This window comes from Mizuhopecten yessoensis, unplaced genomic scaffold, assembly GCF_002113885.1.
Source record: "Mizuhopecten yessoensis strain PY_sf001 unplaced genomic scaffold, ASM211388v2 scaffold4553, whole genome shotgun sequence".
NCBI classification, from domain to species: domain Eukaryota; kingdom Metazoa; phylum Mollusca; class Bivalvia; order Pectinida; family Pectinidae; genus Mizuhopecten; species Mizuhopecten yessoensis.
The window spans coordinates 50,440-71,144 of NW_018405604.1; the positions used below are offsets into that span (position 1 = coordinate 50,440).

Consider the following 20,705-nt stretch of genomic DNA (forward strand, 5'->3'; position numbering starts at 1 on the left):
ACGTAGTCTATACAGATACAGTGTGACACATTGACGTAGTCTATACAGATACAGTGTGACACACTAAAGTAGTCTATACAGATACAGTATGACACATTGACGTAGTATTAACAGATACAGTGTGACACGTTGACGTAGTATTAACAGATACAGTGTGACACATTGACGTAGTCTATACAGATACAGTGTGACACATTGACGTAGTATATACAGATACAGTGTGACACATTGACGTAGTCTATACAGATACAGGGTGACACATTGACGTAGTCTATACAGATACAGTATGACACACTGACGTAGTCTATACAGATATAGTGTGACACGTTGACATAGTCAATACAGATACAGTGTGACTCATTGACGTAGTCTATACAGATACAGTGTGACACACTAAAGTAGTCTATACAGATACAGTGTGACACATTGACGTAGTATATACAGATACAGTGTGACACATTGACGTAGTCAATACAGATACAGTGTGCCACACTAAAGTAGTCTATACAGATACAGTGTGACACATTGACGTAGTATATACAGATACAGTGTGACACATTGACGTAGTCAATACAGATACAGTGTGCCACACTAAAGTAGTCTATACAGATACAGTGTGACACATTGACGTAGTATATACAGATACAGTGTGACACATTGACGTAGTCTACAAAGATACAGTGTGACACATTGACGTAGTCTATACAGATACAGGGTGACACATTGACGTAGTCTATACAGATACAGTGTGCCACACTGACGTAGTCTATACAGATACAGTGTGACACATTGACGTAGTATATACAGATACAGTGTGACACATTGACGTAGTCTACAAAGATACAGTGTGACACATTGACGTAGTCTATACAGATACAGGGTGACACATTGACGTAGTCTATACAGATACAGTATGACACATTGACGTAGTCTATACAGATACAGTGTGCCACACTGACGTAGTCTATACAGATACAGTGTGACACACTGACGTAGTCTATACAGATACAGTATGACACACTGACGTAGTCTATGCAGATACAGTATGACTACTTATACTTATATTTATGGAGATTGAAAATTAAAGTCCTATATTTGTGAATTTTGCTGAAGAGATCCGGTACCGAATATAGACAGTGTCTAAAGTATACCTAAAGAAGTATATTAGCATTCAATTTATTAATGTCTAAAGCAGAACTGAATAACTCATGTAAAATGGCATAGATAACAAGTTATATATAACTTGGTTACAAAACAGTTTGATACATGTTGTAATGTAATCAGAATTTATTGACTTCAGTAACGGGATCTGTTTACCGAGATATCTATGAATAATTCAACCAATTTAATCAATAAAAAACATAATGATTAAACATTTAGCTATTAGTTGTAAATTTAAATGTATTTGTCGTGAATGTGTAAGTACTTGTGGGCTACATAAGAACACCCAGGACCTAACACCTGAGTGTCACTCTCCACAGGTGAACCAGGTGTAAGTAGGTGTGAATGTGCAGGTAGACCTGCTCACTTAGCTCACAGCTGATCCCTATCTAAAGACTATATATCTGTTATGTTAAACAAATCCCAGGCAGATCGAAATGTTGAAGTATCTATTGCGCCTATATCGGTTCAGAAGAAAATAACTATTGATTGTAAAGATTCGATATTATACAATCAGACTTATGGGTCGGAACTTGTGACGAGGTTGATCTGACGGTCGGGGCTTGACCTGTAACACTATAGAGAGACATTTGATAGGGTGTTCATACATATGTATATATTTATCACACAATAATTAAACCAAGATAAACCTTTATAGTAGATATATTTGTATTCAACAAACCAGTTTTTTCTGTGTCGCTATGACATTGCGGTCGATATCATGGTTCGAGTATATGGTACAGCCTTCACGTGGGAGCTGATATAATTATAGGTCCCTACCCTTGTGTATCTGACATTGAGTTTTCATCATTGCTTGATGAGGATGAAAATCTATGAAAAAAATCGACATGCAAGTTGGTTAATTCATGACAATCCATGATCGTGTATTATATTTCACTGGAACAAAGGACCATTACAAATTGAAGCTTAATTGGTCATTTACGGAACATTAAGTTTTACAGAAAAGCAGACTGGTGACGTAAATATAGGAACTTTTATACTACAGAAATCATCATTTGATAACTATGCATATATGTTGGCTCATTTGAGTCAGTCTCAATAAAGACGCCACTGTCAACCAATAGGGACTGAATAATGCAACGGGTTTTAAATTTTAACAATCAATAATAAATCGCTAGCCAAATAAAAAAATAATCATATTTTTTTACTTGTTGACAGGCGCAGAATTCTGAAAACCTGTATGTAAGGTGATTTAAAAACAGTTGCACTGCAGTTTTGGAAATTAAACTTATCTCATGTGACATACAGTTACTCTCCAGAGTGTAAAATGTAGTGTCCCCACATAGCCAATGGATGAGTTGGTCGGCAAATATAGCAGCTGATCTAAATACAATATGGAGCGCTTGGTTGGAAGTCCGCGACCAGCCAGCAGTGCCAGTAAAATTCAGAGAAGAGAAACCCCTCGGGAACGGATCCCGAACCCTCGGGAAGAACCAAAGACCTCATCACGTGCGGTTTCGCCGGTACAGTCCCTTGCAGCCACTGACCTGGGATCGGAACTCGAACTCATAACCTCTGCGCTCGAGCCAACGATGGAAGCTGTCAATGTTGATATAGAGGACGGGGAGGGATGGGACACGGATTTAGAGGATGTCAGTAAGTACCCGATTTGTATCCTCTTGCTAATATATTTATATATATGCGTGTGTGACCATTTCTTTATAATGACATCTGCTCCAATACCAAATAATCTTTACTATCTGCTTGCTGTGTAATTTATCTATGTGTATTGATGTTTAATATTCTCATTGTTTTTCACTGATTTGATTTCTGTTTTTAAACTGTAGCAATCGGATAGAATAATCTGCAAATGAGAATAATCTACAAATGATAATGAAAACACTATATTTAATAACAAAGATATGTTGTCCAAGGACAGAGATAGATTGCTAAGCCTACGGACTTTTAAACGAGATACAAGATCAAGATAAACGGGGTAAATAATCTCAATATTCAAAATGATATGTGATGTGTGTGTATATAAACTTGGATAAAAACGTAACTTGTTGATAATATATTAGTCCGGAGCCTCAGACGTAGCCGAGGTCTGTGTATACAACTATAGACACATTACTATCTACTCTATTGATTTAAAATCTTATTCCCCGTCACCATTTTACTGGAAGGATTTTTATAAAGCTCACACCGACGACACTTAATGTCGTGGTGTACAGTATTATAGATGTATCGATTACACTACAGACAAGCGTTAACTGATAGTCTTGTCTGGGAGTGCACGAATTCCTTAGTACACAGATGAATGTTTTCTGTCGTGTGCTAGTAAATTAGGATCGTTACATCGTCCTGCCTTGTTAACAACCCGAGACTCTATGATGTACTTCTATACAGCAGTGTGTGTATTGGTACCACACATACAATGTATATGACATCGCGCAAACTTCTAATAACAATGAAAACAACATTACATGTTACATTCAAAAAGATAATTCAGGGTAACTTTTTCAATGATATTTTCACCAAGAAGAAATACGTCTTTTGTTTAACACATTAGAGCTTCATACTTAATATGTCGTTGCCTTTGCGTGACCTTTGACCTGATTTAATTTCTCCTCTGGTGTTTATAAAAATTAAGAACTTCTTTGATATTAGAAAATGACACTTTGTACTGAAAATCAAGTGCAACTCCTCTTAAAGATATTATTTTACAAAGTATTCCGACTATATTATATGAATACGCTACACGGCTGTGCGGTTCTCGATGTCCCTGGCAGCTGGTCAATAATATTTCTCTTTACTAATGAAGTGTAGACATTTAGAATTCCATGTGGGGAAAAATTGAGGAAAATGGTGAAAATACATGATTTTTTTAAAGAACATTCTCAGGCTGGGAGGGGGGATCCGCCACTGGGATATGTACATTTGTACCTACAGTTGTAAATTCCTAAGGCTGATTATTCACGTACTGGGATATGTACACTTGTACCTACAGTTGTAAATTCCTAAGGCTGATTATTCACGTACAGGTTGTTTTATGTCTCCGGGGACAAATTCGGAAATAATTACTTTAAAAAGTTAATCGGTTGGGGGTATACAAATAATCGCGTAATAATAAAAAACATTGTCCATTTAAATATGATTTTTAATAGCTGTCATGAGTAAATATTCATCACAAACATAAAAAATACCCCTGACTCATTCTGATAATAGGCACCTGTTAAAATGTAGACGTACTTAGTAATTTTGTCTTCATTTCAAAGTTACGTTAATGTCTTTATCACTACCTCAATGCTTTATTATAGTGTCATATCTAACTAAACTCTCAAACTGTTAGTTAATGCATACAATCATTAAGATTAACTCTAGGAATGCAGTCTTATTGATTTGTATGAATACATAGTATTGCATAACTACAATAGGGTTCGGAATGACAGACGCCTTGCCACAGAGCTCGGGTTACTGGCTCTAAGCGTCGAGAGTAGAGATAGTTCGTAATTGATTTCAAATCGGATGTCTATTGAAATAATTTCGGCGAATCGTCTTTATTTGTTAGTATGTGATTTAAACTCCCGATAATAAGAATAATTTAATTGTGAGTATGTGAGTATTCTAACTCAACTTTTCTCATTGTAACGGGCGATGTTTTGGGTTGAGAAGTTGAATACTACCTGGGTGTATCTACGTGTGACGTGAAATAGGCTATAGGTATTACTACCCTAAAGAACAACTGACAATGTTCGCTCTCCCTACAAAACTATCTCCCCCGTCAACCAGTCATTGTATTTTGTGTATGTTTAAATGTCTTGTGGATATTGAATACCTGAAGTAGCACCCCACGCGGTACACACAATGGACTCAAACAGGATCCAATAAAGATTTAATAATTATGGTATTGAGATATTACTTCGATAATGAATGTTCAGTTGTTGAAACGTCAACAAGGCGGCTAGAATTCCACAGTCTGGGTAATGTTTTCATTAGTCTGACCTAACAGTTAACATGCTCAACAAAGAGAAATAGCAACACTGAAGAATAGTTGACATGTTAGATAAATCTGAAGTATGTATTGTATAATTTGTAAAGTCAAACACAGTACTGTTTTCACTACAGGAAAAACACTATACGGATTAACATCAATCCAGACCAAAGCACTGATCTATTAGAAATATAGACACATGGTCTTCGTCACAATATTTAGTTCTTAAGTACTGCATATAAGACACGAGTCAAAAGTTATTATACTTTCATTCTGAAGGTTGTCTTAATTCGCCGTGTATTTCATTTAAGGTAGATCGATCCCCATACACCTTTCGATGGTTTTCTGGTATATTCGTAAGGTATTTCCAATTTGTCCTGTCTGAGACTTTTGTCGCGTTACAAACGGTTTGCACTCGCGAGTTTTATGGTAAAACGAATGTATTTTCAATGAAGTAGAATATCTATAGAACAAAGAAAAGTCAATACTCGTATGTAATGTTCGTATAAGGTCCGTTGAAGTCGTACATGATCTCATGTTAAGCCGTACATAACGTTCATAGGAGTCTCAATGAAGTTGCACAAACTGTTGGTAAAGGTCAAGGTTAAATCATACAAACGCTATAAAAGGTCTGGTGAAGTCAGACAGAACGCTCGTAGGTATACCCTGGTGATGACGTTCGTAATTCTGAACACTAATGAAGTCATACACCATTCTTAGGAGCTCTGGTGATGTCGTGCAAAGCGTTCACTGTTCTCGGATCTGGTAAAGTCGTGCAAAAAGTTCGTAGTTCTAAGCTTTGGTGAAGTCGTGCAAAACGTTCACTGTTCTAAGCTCTGATGAAGTCGTGCAAAGCGTTCGTAGTTCTAAGCTCTGGTGAAGTCGTGCAAAACGTTCGTAGTTCTAAGCTCTGACGAAGTCGTGCAACGCGTTCGTAGTTCTAAGCTCTGGTGAAGTCGTGCAAAACGTTCGTAGTTCTAAATTCTGATGAAGTCGTGCAAAACGTTCGTAGTTCTAAGCTCTGGTAAAGTCGTACAAAACGTTCATAGTTCTAAGCTCTGGTGAAGTCATGCAAAACGTTCGTAGTTCTAAGCTCTGATGAAGTCGTTCAAAACGTTCGTGGTTCTAAGCTCTGATGAAGTCGTGCAAAACGTTCGTAGTTCTAAATTTTGATTAAGTCGTACAAAGCGTTCGTATAAGTTCTAATGAATTCGTGCTAAACGTTCGTAGTTCTAAGCTCTGATGAAGTCATGCAACAAGTTCGTAGTTCTAAGCTCTGGTGAAGTCGTGCAACAAGTTCGTAGTTCTAAGTTCTGGTGAAGTCATGCAACACGTTCGTAGTTCTAAGCTCTGGTGAAGTCGTGCAAAACGTTCGTAGTTCTAAGCTCTGGTGAAGTCGTTCAAAACGTTCGTAGTTCTAAGCTCTGATGAAGTCATGCAAAACGTTCGTAGTTCTAAATTCTGATGAGGTCGTGCAAAACGTTCGTAGTTCTAAACTCTGATGAAGTTGTGCAAAACGTTCGTAGTTATAAATTCTGATGAAGTTTTGCAAAACGTTCGTAGTTCTAATTTCTGATGAAATCGTGCAAAATGTTCGTAGTTCTAAATTCTGATGAAGTCGTACAAAACGTTCGTAGTTCTAAATTCTGGTGAAGTCGTGCAAAATGTTCGTAGTTCTAAATTCTGGTGAAGTCGTGCAAAACGTTCGTATGGAGCCCTAGCGAAGTGAACAACAATAACAACAAAAAAACAAAACACACAGTTCCAATTATATGTTTTTATGCAGTGTAAAATGAGCTTCTTGTGATTATCAGCCATACATTGTGTCAACCGTACAATGTTGAACTATAATGGAACAGGATCGGTCCTAAACTAAGAAGAACAATATCTAATATGTAAATACCATGTTGTTTTGAAGCCGCATTTTGTTGTCATTGGCATTGTTCTAAAAAATGTAAAAGTGGAAAAACTTACAGATGTGTTAATGCACCAATCCAGTAATATTCATAACAATAAAGGTAAAGCTAAAAAGAGGCAAGCTGCAATCATGGATATCGATATTTAGTGTTTTGTTGTTACAGAAAATCTAATAGAAAAAGCTAAACCAAAGAAACATGGTAAGTTTGGCACCTATATAACACACATGGTGGCACAGTAGATCACCGTACCAAGGGAAAGAGAATGCATAGACACTGCAGGTCACAACGTACATAGACACTGCAGGTCACAACGTACATAGACACTGCAGATCACAACGTACATAGACACTGCAGGTCACACCGTACATAGACACAGCAGATCACAACGTACATAGACACAGCAGATCACAGCACACAGGGAAAGAGAATGCATAGACATTGCAGGTCACAACGTACATATACACTGCAGATCACAGCGTACATGGACACTGCAGATCACAGCGTACATAGACACTGCAGATCACAGCGTACATGGACACTGCATGTCACAACGTACATACACACTGCAGGTCACAACGTACATGGACACTGCAAATCACAACGTACATAGACACTGCCGGTCACAACGTACATACACACTGCAGATCACAGCGTACATACACACTGCAGATCACAGCGTACATAGACACTGCAGATCACAACGTACATACACACTGCAGGTCACAACGTACATGGACACTGCATGTCACAACGTACATAGACACTGCAGATCACAGCGTACATGGACACTGCAGATCACAACGTACATGAACACTGCAGGTCACAACGTACATGGACCCTGAGATCACAACGTACATGGACCCTGAGATCACAACGTACATGGACACTGCATGTCACAACGTACATAGACACTGCAGATCACAGCGTGCATAGACACTGCAGATCACAGCGTGCATAGACACTGCAGATCACACGGTACATGGACACTGCATGTCACAACGTACATAGACACAGCCTATCAAACGTACATAGACCCTGCAGATCACACCGTACATGGACCCTGAGCTCACAACGTACATGGACCCTGAAGATCACAACGTACATGGACCCTGCAGATCACAACGTACATGGACACTGCAGGTCACAACGTACATAGACACAGCATATCAAACGTACATAGACACTGCAGATCACACCGTACATGGACACTGCATGTCACAACGTACATAGACACAGCATATCACAACGTACATAGACACTGCAGATCACAACGTACATGGACACTTCAGATCACAACGTACATAGACACAGCATATCACAACGTACATGGACACTGCAGATCACAACGTACATAGACACTGCACACAGGGGCATTACAGATGACAGCACACAGGGACACATCAGTTGTCGAAACAAATGGACACATCAGAGCAAATGACAATAGGGAAATCAGATCTAGAGTTGGTATTTATCCAATAGAAAGTAAGCCCTGCTATATCAGACTGCAACATATAGAATTTCATTTGATTTTATTGTGTCATAAAAGCGAAGAATATGTTTGCTTGTTGCATTATTTAACAATTGATTTGTAATAATTGTAGAGAACCAGTGAAGTTCTCGTGTGACCACAAATAATTGAAATGTCACCAAGCCATTAAGTTACAGCATTACGTGTGTGGTTACTTTAATGGTCTCGTCATTTAACGCATGTGTTACTTTGATAAGAAACTTAGCTGTCGTTTAAAAGTCGTTAACTGTTTCAAAGAGACTAAATATATTTGATTTGGACAATATTGATACTTTATACCTCGAACGCAATTCCATATCACTGATATTAAATTCACAATTACAATATTTGAAATAATTGTCCTGCTGTGCCTCATGTCGGCCCGAACATCACTCCCGGTCATTGTGGTGGTTATAATGAATATCTATTGTAGAGGTCCGGGTTTATTTTAATTATCACATCAAATCACAAATTGCACAAGATTTTATAATAACATTTCTAGGTTAAAACATGATATATTTTTCGCACACGAAGTAAAACCTGGGTGGATCAATATCAGTTTTATCACAGTATCATCCAAGTCGTATGGCACAGATCACGGTATTCACCTCTTTATTGCCTCATCAGAAATGATTGCAAAGCACTAAATCGCACCCGTTATGCAATGTACGTAATTTACATTTCATCTCTAGATATTTTCTCACACTGTAACACTTTATTTATCCATTTATCGTATATAAAGAGTTTTGTTTTACTTTCTTAAGAATTGGAAAAGGGTATATCATGGTATATGGCGTTATATTTGTATTATCATAGAATTTATTTGTTTGTTTCCTTTGGGTTGAGGGTTAATATACTGAAAAGAATTATCACGTATTGTGATATGTACTGATCTGAAATCAAAAATAAGTGCATTCGATTTGAAATAAAGAACCGAATAAATCTGTGATAACATATACATCTATGTGTATTTGTAACTAGGCATAAAATATGTACCCTGTAAAAATATCTTACCGGACGTTCCCTTTGGTGACGGTGATAGTGGTGACGGTCTTGTACTTTAGATCTGGCGTGAACATTTTCATGATTGACTATTTCAGTGCCTAAAAAACATAAAGATAAAAAAGGCAAAAAGGGTAAGTCTCTAACACCAAGGAGTAGCGGAATCACTTGTAGGACTGTAGTCAGCACAAAACTGGTATGAAGTGGTAGTAGTGGTTGTGATTATTAACGAGGCAAAATACACGTGTAGTGATTGTAGCGTGACAGGTTACACATGTATCGGTTGTAGCGTGACGGACGTTACTATGGATACACATGTAGTGGTTGTAGCGTGACGGACGTTACGGTTGGTACGCATGTAGTGGTTGTAGCGTGACGGACGTTACTACGGATACACATGTAGTGGTTGTAGCGTGACGGACATTACGGTTGGTACGCATGAAGTGGTTGTAGCGTGACGGACGTTACTATGGATTCACATGTAGTGGTTGTAGCGTGACGGACGTTACGGTTGGTACGCATGTAGTGGTTGTAGCATGACGGACGTTATTATGGATACACATGTAGTGGTTGTAGCGTAACGGACGTTACGGTTGGTACGCATGTAGTGGTTGTAGCATGACGGACTTTATTATGGATACACATGTAGTGGTTGTAGCGTAACGGACGTTACGGTTGGTACGCATGTAGTGGTTGTAGCGTGACGGACGTTAATATGGATACACATGTAGTGGTTGTAGCGTGACGGACGTTACTACGGATACACATGTAGTGGTTGTAGCGTGACGGACATTACGGTTGTACGGTACGCATGAAGTGGTTGTAGCGTGACGGACGTTACTACGGATACACATGTAATGGTTGTAGCGTGACGGACATTACGGTTGGTACGCATGAAGTGGTTGTAGCGTGACGGACGTTACTACGGATACACATGTAGTGGTTGTAGCGTGACGGACGTTACTATGGATACACATGTAGTGGTTGTAGCGTGACGGACGTAACTATGTATACACATATAGTGGTTGTAGCGTGACGGACGTTCCTATGTATACACATATAGTGGTTGTAGCGTGACGGACGTTCCTATGTATACACATATAGTGGTTGTAGCGTGACGGACGTAACTATGGATACACTTGTAGTGGATGTAGCGTGACAGACGTTACTATAGATTCACGTGTAGTGGTTGTAGTGTGACGGACGTTACGGTTGGTACGCATGTAGTGGTTGTAGTGAGACAGACGTTACTATGGATACATATGTAGTGGTTGTAGCGTGACGGACGTTAATATGGATACACATGTAGTGGTTGTAGCAGGTCATACGGTACTATGGATAACATGTAGTGGATGTAGCGTGACAGACGTTACTATGGATACACACTTTGTGGTTGTAGCGTGACAGACGTTACTATGGACAACATGTAGTGGTTGTAGCGTGACGTACCTTACTATGGAACACATGTAGTGGTTGTAATTGTTTGGACAGGTCTTTTTTAATACAAGTTGACGGCCGAAGGGAAATATTTCTTGTTATGTCAGAGACAGTGTTAGTATACATGTATAACAACTACATGTACATCTTTTTGCTTTTGTTGCAGAACAAAATCTGGATAAGTACTTTTTCAGTTGTTTATAACACGATATGAAATCATTTTAATAATATTATTTTTTAGATATAATTATCATAGTTTTTATTAATAAATCTATTTTCAGCATTTTACCAGGAAGCAAGACAGGAATCCAGGAAATCTTTGGAATATTAATTTGGGTCGATGTGATATGTTTTTAGTAATAACAGAAGCAACTTTAGAAATCACCAATGACAGTGTTTACATGTATATAGAACTATACATTTACTCTATTGCCATTGATATAACATATGAAGTTGTTGTAATCTTGTTTAGTAAATTGACCGATTATTATTGATGAAATATTTGTGTGTATGTATGTATTTATATATAGACATTGAGAGTTTACCATGTGTTCCCATATCATAAACACAGCCGCTTCTGTGCAACAGATGATAATCAACAAGCACTGTTTGTTTATTAGATCGCCCTTCATTCTTACATCTCTTTTATGCTCTATATATAACTGAGTGCCCGAATTAATATGATATTCAACCATTTATTGATCTTATTACTTTAACTGTTAAAGGTAATGTCTAAAACATAAGATTAAACTATCACCTATGGCCATAGTATGACACTGAGTTGCTGCTTAATTCATACAATGAAATTTTGATTGAAGGATTTAGAGTTTGCAGCTACTGTACATAACGTCTTGCCCCATAAAGATATCCTCTAACCCTTTGAGGGCATTTCATGTATTACCTAATAAGGGTAGCCTCCAACCCTTTGAGGGCATTTCATATATTACCTAATAAGGGTAGCCTCTAACCCTATGGAGGCATTTTATATATTACCTAATAAGGGTAGCCTCTAACCCTTTGAGGGCATTTTATATATTACCCCATACGGGTAGACTCTAACCCTGTGGGGGTATTTTATATACTACCCAATAAAGATAGCATCTAACCCTGTGGGGGTACTTTAAATATTACCCCATAAGGGTAGCCTCTAACCCTATGGGGGCATATTATATCTTAATCTTCAAGGATAGCATCTTACCCATGAGATCATTTTATACATTACCCAATAAAAGTACCTTTAATGAGTCAAACTTCAAATTTCGTTGCACAGAAAACTACCCCAAACGGAAGATTTTAACAGAAGAGGAGAAGGCTCGTCTGGTTTACATCCGGGCATGTATAAAGTTCAGCATCACACCATCGTCACTGTTTCTCCGCGGGCTCAAAAAGGGACATGTAAACCTCCAAAACCAGGGCTTAGGACCCCTGGGGACCCAGGCAGTCGCCCTAAGTCTCGTGGTGAGCAAAGTGTTCTCAGAAATGAAGTGCATTGTACATGCATTATTATTTTACATAATTATATGTTACATAGCATTTTTCACTTATAATAGTGTAGTATTTTACCATGCAACTGCTGTTATTATACCATACTTGATACTCCAGGGGTTACCCCCAGAAATATGTCATTGTAAAATCGAAAGCACGGCGTGCACAACTTTGTGAATGAGACGAGAAGACTAGTTAGATCCTTTGATCGCGTAATAGAAACTAGACTGGCTTTGAAATCGGATCTCGCTCCTCTGTAATCTTCGAATGACAGTCATCAGGCCAGCATTAGGTCAGGCTTTTGTTTACCTCAGACCAATCGATTAGCTTTCCCCTTGCCTATTTATTTTGCTTTGACATATCACAGGGGTGAAAACAGCGATAATGAGTGTAACTCCTGGAGTATCGAGGATGCTTGGTATCCATATGAAATGTATAGTCACGAAGAATCATTATGTGTCGTCACCATATTGTTAACATGTTATAGCAAAACAGCATGGGTACATAATTAATAAAGATTAGACAATTTATTATAGTTGGATTGAAATAAAGAGGATTTACTGCTTACCACAGAAACTATACACAAACAGAAGTCAAATTAGTCCAGATTCCACAAGTGTTAACAGTGTGTTTCCAATAAAGAATGCTGCTCTCCATACAATATACTTTATTTATGCCTACTCCACATAAAACTCAACGCAGATATAGAATTGAATAAGGCCATCATAAGATGACAATTTATTATAATGACATCATGACACAAACTATGAAAATGATATTTACTGTCAATTTACATCCTGAGGTGGGGATTCGACAGAATTACGCCCACACCGACACATATATATATAAATCAAATAATCTTAAAAAGGAGTGGCATGTAAGGGTGGGTTTTTCAATAAGGCAAATTTGGTATAAATTTCTAAAAAGATGCTGCCACAAAATGGCGCCGTTGAATTTTTTCTTAAAGATGAAGAAAGAGGCCTACAGCCAATCAGATTGTAGCGTGGGATGTTAGCCAATCAAAAACCTCAAAACAATGGAGGCACCAAGAAGGGGGGATCGGCACCCTAAGGGGGCTAGGTTCGTGGCAACCTTTTAACAATACCTGTCAAACAGTCTAATGGAGGCCTGGTTTATGTGTCGCGACATAAAATCAGCTATGTATATAGCTTGCATATATTGAAAATCTGCTTTCATTGGAGATCATTAAAACCACCAAGAAGGAAGTTTAGATGCTATTGGGTGACTGTACATGTATCTCCCAAGATTTGAATGTAGTATTAGTTAAAACGTTACATTCTCTATTTTATAGATTGACCGGACGGTGACCGATGTAGTGATAGCGGGGAACTCCATAGGACAGACGGGGATTCGTTACCTCACAGACATGTTATTAGTAAACGACAACATCAATCACATCGTAAGTAACACGTCGTCACAACTAAAATAACCCATCGTCAAGACTGTTTTTACATCTACTCTGATCACCTTGTATCCCTATCTTCATTTAGTCTTATCTACCATTGTATCCAGCTTGTCATTGACCAAGTATTAATTTCTGTATAGTCTTACGTTCGTCTTGTCTGATCACCCACTACCACTGTGCCTAGTAGCATTCAGCGATTCCAGATGGGTTTTTTTCTTGACCTTTGTCTTAAGCTGGTCCTGTCATCGACTCCATTTGTACGGCCATGTTGTATTTTTCTCCTCCTTGTATCGTTATCTCGTTTTTAACCTCGACTTGTAGCTTTTCACATTGCTGTGTAACATCGTCCCAATCGTCCTTATATTAATGTATCAATATATCATTGTATCCATATTTTCTCTCGTTGCTTGGTAACATTGTATCAATCTTTTTTCGTTGCTTTGTATAATTGTATCCATCTTTTCTCGTTGCTTGGTATAACTGTATCCATCTTTTCCCTCGTTATTTGGTAACATTGTATCAATCGTTTCTCGTTGCTTGGTATAACTGTATCCATATTTTCTCTCGTTGTTTGGTAACATTGTATCAATTTTTTTTCGTTGCTTGGTATAATTGTATCTATCTTTTCTCGTTGCTTGGTATAATTGTATCCATCTTTTCTCGTTGTTCGGTAACATTGTTTCCATATTTTCTCGTTGCTTGGTAACATTGTTACAATTATTTCCCGTTGCTTGGTANTGTATCGTATCCATCTTTTCTCGTTGCTTGGTATAACTGTATCCATCCTTTCTCTCGTTGCTTGGTAACATTGTATCAATCTTTTTTCGTTGCTTAGTACAACTGTATCCATCTTTTCTCGTTGCTTGGTATAACTGTATCCATCCTTTCTCTCGTTGCTTGGTAACATTGTATCAATCGTTTTTCGTTGCTTAGTATAATTGTATCCATCTTTTCTCGTTGCTTGGTATAACTGTATCCATCTTTTCCCTCGTTATTTGGTAACATTGTATCAATCGTTTCTCGTTGCTTGGTATAACTGTATCCATATTTTCTCTCGTTGTTTGGTAACATTGTATCAATTTTTTTTCGTTGCTTGGTATAATTGTATCTATCTTTTCTCGTTGCTTGGTATAATTGTATCCATCTTTTCTCGTTGTTCGGTAACATTGTTTCCATATTTTCTCGTTGCTTGGTAACATTGTTACAATTATTTCCCGTTGCTTGGTAAAATTGTTCCATATTTTCCCATTGCTTGGTAACATTGTTTCAATATTTTTCCGTTGCTTGGTAAGATTGTTCCATATTTTCTCGTTGCTGGGTAACATTGTTTCAATATTTTCCCGTTGCTTGGTAAAATTGTTCCATATTTTCTCGTTGTTCGGTAACATTGTTTCTATATTTTCTCGTTGCTTGGTAACATTGTTTCAATTTTTTCCTTTTGCTTGGTAACATTGTTTCCATATTTTCTCATTGCCTTGTAAAATAGGATGTGTCGTTGTCTCTATGTAATCCTATTGCCGTGGCGGACACTTACCTTGGCCGGTGTATACTTTTCGTCGGATGGCCATAGAACTACAGTTCCCCTGAAACGCTTGCGATGTTGCGACCTAGTCGGCGCTGAGATGAGATCGCTACTTTAATCTCTCATTTATTTATGACCGAATTTAAGGTTGAACAAGCCTCCTAAAAGATGTAATAGTCACCCTTAATTTCAACCCCCTGGCAAGTCATATTAAAATACCCTTATCAAAAATCGGAATATATATATGTAATTTAAATATTTTGAACTTATACATGAGTTATTAAAAAGGCACATAACCAGGTAAACGAAGTCATAATACGGCATTAAGGCTGATGTAATGATAAAAGTTGCTCACCAGATTTATAACATGTCAAACTCTTAAGCGACCCAACTGAATGGTACGAAAAGACATGTTATTTGAAGATCATTTATATACCTAGGTCATTCGGGGCTTTATTTATCTTTAACTATGTGTGGAGAGGTATACCGGCCTCACAAGAAGATGATTGTTGCTATGGGAAAGTACAAAAATCATAGTTAAACGTCCGCGTAACATGTTTTACATTACCTGTATATACTTAACCTTTGTTTTCTTATTTATAAATTTGCAAGAATGTATTACCAGGGGATTTTACTATGATTTTAGTGGTTGTTTCGCATGGCAACATCTATCTTTATTTGAGGTCGGAATTCCTCTCAACAGCTAGTAGAAGAGAAATAAAGCTCCGCATGTACTAGGCATATCAATAAACTTTAAAGCATGGGTCATTTCTCAGAAATGCAGATCGCAAAATATATTGACATGTTATAAGTCCAGTGGGCTATTATTACGAAGACATCAGCCTTAATGCCTTATTTTTGACTACGCTAACCTGGCTATGTATTTGTGTATAGCCAGTATAGATATAGTTGTATTGTAGCGTTGTCTGAAGTAGATACAGTTGTAATGTAGCGTTGTCTGAAGTAGATACAATTGTATTGTAGCGTTGTCTGAAGTAGATACAGTTGCATTGTAGCGTTGTCTGAAGTAGATTCAGTTGTATTGTAGCTTTGTCTGAAGTAGATACCGTTGTATTGTAGCGTTGTCTGAAGTAGATTCAGTTGAATTGTAGCTTAGTCTGCAGTAGATACAGTTGTATTGTAGCGTTGTCTGAAGGAGATACAGCTGTAATGTAGCGTTGTCTGAAGTAGATACAGTTGTATTGTAACGTTGTCTGAAGTAGATACGGTTGTATTGTAGCGTTGTCTGAAGTAGATACAGATGTCTTGTAGCGTTGTCTGATGTAGATACAGTTGTATTGTAGTTTTGTCTACAATTGATACCACGTTTTCTTGTAACATTGTCACCTGATGCATGTTAACATATATTCTTGTCTTCAGTTCTTATGAGTTGTATTGTAGCGTTGTCTGAAGTAGATGCAGTTGTATTGTAACGTTGTCTGAAGTAGATACGGTTGTATTGTAGCGTTGTCCGAAGAAGATACAGTTGTATTGTAGCGTTGTCTGAAGTAGATGCAGTTGTATTGTAACGTTGTCTGAAGTAGATACAGTTGTATTGTAGCGTTGTATGAAGTAGATACATTTGTATTGTAGAGTTGTCTGAAGTAGATACAGTTGCATTGTAGCTTTGTCTGAAGTAGATACCGTTGTATTGTAGCGTTGTCTGAAGTAGATTCAGTTGTATTGTAGCTTTGTCTGCAGTAGATACAGTTGTATTGTAGCGTTGTCTGAAGCAGATACAGTTGTATTGTAGCTTTGTCTGAAGCAGATACAGTTCTATTGTAGCTTTGTCTGAAGCAGATACAGTTGTATTGTAGCTTTGTCTGAAGCAGATACAGTTCTATTGTAGCTTTGTCTGAAGCAGATACAGTTGTATTGTAGCTTTGTCTGAAGCAGATACAATTGTATTGTAGCGTTGTCTGAAGTAGATACAGTTGCATTGTAGCTTTGTCTGAAGTAGATACAGTTGTAGTGTAGCTTTGTCTGAAGTAGATACAGTTGTATTGTAGCGTTGACTGAAGTAGATACAGTTGTATTGTAGCTTTGTCTGTTGTCTGAAGTAGATACAGTTGTATTGTAGCGTTGTTTGAAGTAGATACAGTTGTATTGTAGATTTGTCCGAAGTAGATACAGTTGTATTGTAGCTTTGTCTGTTGTCTGAAGTAGATACAGTTGTATTGTAGCTTTGTCTGAAGCAGATACAGTTCTATTGTAGCTTTGTCTGAAGCAGATACAGTTGTATTGTAGCGTTGTCTGAAGTAGATGCAGTTGTATTGTAACGTTGTCTGAAGTAGATACAGTTGTATTGTAGCTTTGTCTGTTGTCTGAAGTAGATACAGTTGTATTGTAGCGTTGTATGAAGTAGATACATTTGTATTGTAGAGTTGTCTGAAGTAGATACAGTTGCATTGTAGCTTTGTCTGAAGTAGATACCGTTGTATTGTAGCGTTGTCTGAAGTAGATACAGCTGTAATGTAGCGTTGTCTGAAGTAGATACAGTTGCATTGTAGCGTTGTCTGAAGTAGATTCAGTTGTATTGTAGCTTTGTCTGCAGTAGATACAGTTGTATTGTAGCGTTGTCTGAAGTAGATGCAGTTGTATTGTAACGTTGTCTGAAGTAGATACAGTTGTATTGTAGCGTTGACTGAAGTAGATACAGTTGTATTGTAGCTTTGTCTGTTGTCTGAAGTAGATACAGTTGTATTGTAGCTTTGTCCGAAGTAGATACAGTTGTATTGTAGCTTTGTCTGAAGTAGATACCGTTGTATTGTAGCGTTGTCTGAAGTAGATACAGATGTATTGTAGCGTTGTCTGAAGTAGATACAGTTGTAATGTAGCGTTGTCTGAAGAAGATACAGTTGTATTGTAGCGTTGTCTGAAGTAGATGCAGTTGTATTGTAACGTTGTCTGAAGTAGATACAGTTGTATTGTAGCTTTGTCCGAAGTAGATACAGTTGTATTGTAGCGTTGTCCGAAGAAGATACAGTTGTATTGTAGCGTTGTCTGAAGTAGATTCAGTTGAATTGTAGCTTAGTCTGCAGTAGATACAGTTGTATTGTAGCGTTGTCTGAAGCAGATACAGTTGTATTGTAGCTTTGTCTGAAGCAGATACAATTGTATTGTAGCGTTGTCTGAAGTAGATACAGTTGCATTGTAGCTTTGTCTGAAGTAGATACAGTTGTAGTGTAGCTTTGTCTGAAGTAGATACAGTTGTATTGTAGCGTTGTCTGATGTAGATACAGTTGTATTGTAGTTTTGTCTACAATTGATACCACGTTTTCTTGTAACATTGTCACCTGATGCATGTTAACATATATTCTTGTCTTCAGTTCTTATGAGTTGTATTGTAGCGTTGTCTGAAGTAGATGCAGTTGTATTGTAACGTTGTCTGAAGTAGATACGGTTGTATTGTAGCGTTGTCCGAAGAAGATACAGTTGTATTGTAGCGTTGTCTGAAGTAGATTCAGTTGTATTGTAGCTTTGTCTGCAGTAGATACAGTTGTATTGTAGCGTTGTCTGAAGTAGATTCAGTTGTATTGTAGCTTTGTCTGCAGTAGATACAGTTGTATTGTAGCGTTGTCTGAAGTAGATTCAGTTGAATTGTAGCTTAGTCTGCAGTAGATACAGTTGTATTGTAGCGTTGTCTGAAGGAGATACAGCTGTAATGTAGCGTTGTCTGAAGTAGATACAGTTGCATTGTAGCTTTGTCTGAAGTAGATACCGTTGTATTGTAGCGTTGTCTGAAGTAGATACAGCTGTAATGTAGCGTTGTCTGAAGTAGATACAGTTGTATTGTAACGTGGTCTGAAGTAGATACAGTTGTATTGTAGCGTTGTCTGAAGTAGATACATTTGTATTGTAGAGTTGTCTGAAGTAGATACAGTTGCATTGTAGCTTTGTCTGAAGTAGATACAGTTGTATTGTAGCTTTGTCCGAAGGAGATACAGTTGTATTGTAGCTTTGTCTGAAGCAGAAACAGTTGTATTGTAGCTTTGTTTGAAGCAGATACCGTTGTATTGTAGCGTTGTCTGAAGTAGATACAGATGTATTGTAGCGTTGTCTGAAGTAGATACAGTTGCATTGTAGCTTTGTCTGAAGTACATACAGTTGTATTGTAGCTTTGTCTGAAGTAGATCCAGTTGTATTGTAGCGTTGGCTGAAGTAGATACAGTTGTAATGTAGCGTTGCCTGAAGTAGATACAGTTGTATTGTAGCGTTGGCTGAAGTTGATACGGTTGTAATGTAGCGTTGTCTGAAGTAGATACAGTTGTATTGTAGCTTTGTCTGAAGTAGATACAGTTGTATTGTAGCGTTGGCTGAAGTTGATACGGTTGTAATGTAGCGTTGTCTGAAGTAGATACAGTTGTAATGTAGCGTTGTCTGAAGTAGATACAGTTGTATTGTAGCGTTGTCTGAAGTAGATACAGATGTATTGTAGCGTTGTCTGAAGTAGATACAGTTGTATTGTAGTTTTGTCTACAATTGATACCACGTTTTCTTGTAACATTGTCACCTGATGCATGTTAACATATATTCTTGTCTTCAGTTCTTATGTACGGTACTATTTACATTGTGTTGTCTTTCCATTTAGGATGTATCCGATAACAATCTACAGTCTCACGGTGCACAGGCCCTCAGTAACATGCTGCTACATAATGACAGCATCTTGTCTCTCAAGGCCTCAGGTAGGTGTATATTGTTGGGACATTCTGTCCATCAAAGTTCATGAAGGCCCCAGGTACGTGGCAACCTTCGGGATAGTCTGTCATTAAAGTTTATCTAGGGTAATGCAATTGGTCTATGGCCTGTTTATCGTGTTCCTTGGATCTCTTGAAACCCTAATTGTGTGAGGGGTAATAAAGTCGGCCAATGACATTATTACGTATATGTTTATAACGCGGATCTGCTGTCCCTTAAATCATATAAAATGAGGGGGATTCAGTAGGCCAACGACATGGTTAGACAAGTGTCTACAAGGGGTATGCTGTCCCTCAAGTCTTAAAGAATGAAGGGAACTACAGTTGACCAATCAACATGATCAGATAAGTGTCTACCGGGGGGGGGGGGGGGGGGGGGGGTGGTCTGATATCCCTAAATAATTTAGATATGTGGGGTGCTATTACAAGCGGCTTATTACAAGTGTCTACCAGGGGAATCTGTTGTCCCTCTAGTCTGTATGTTAGAGGGGTACTTCAGTCGGTCATAGATAGGATACATCAGCTCTGTTTGTAAATGGATCAAAAGCTTTACTCCGACAGCAAAACATTCAAATACAAAAACCACGTATTTCT

General features: G+C 37.9%; 1 protein-coding gene across 3 annotated transcripts in view; it reads left to right on the forward strand.

Moving 5' to 3' along the window:
• LOC110449284 (leucine-rich repeat-containing protein 74A-like) overlaps positions 1-20,705 on the forward strand; it is a 32,136-nt gene that overhangs the window by 1,925 nt on the left and 9,506 nt on the right. For 2 of the 3 annotated variants that reach the window (XM_021496050.1, XM_021496052.1), the window contains exons 2-6: positions 2,341-2,778; positions 7,198-7,233; positions 12,252-12,439; positions 13,779-13,886; positions 20,006-20,099. In XM_021496050.1, the coding sequence (XP_021351725.1) occupies positions 2,517-2,778; positions 7,198-7,233; positions 12,252-12,439; positions 13,779-13,886; positions 20,006-20,099 (688 nt within the window). In that variant the 5' untranslated portion in view covers positions 2,341-2,516. The remainder of the gene's footprint in view (positions 1-2,340; positions 2,779-7,197; positions 7,234-12,251; positions 12,440-13,778; positions 13,887-20,005; positions 20,100-20,705) is intronic. The other variant, XM_021496051.1, reaches the window with a different exon arrangement.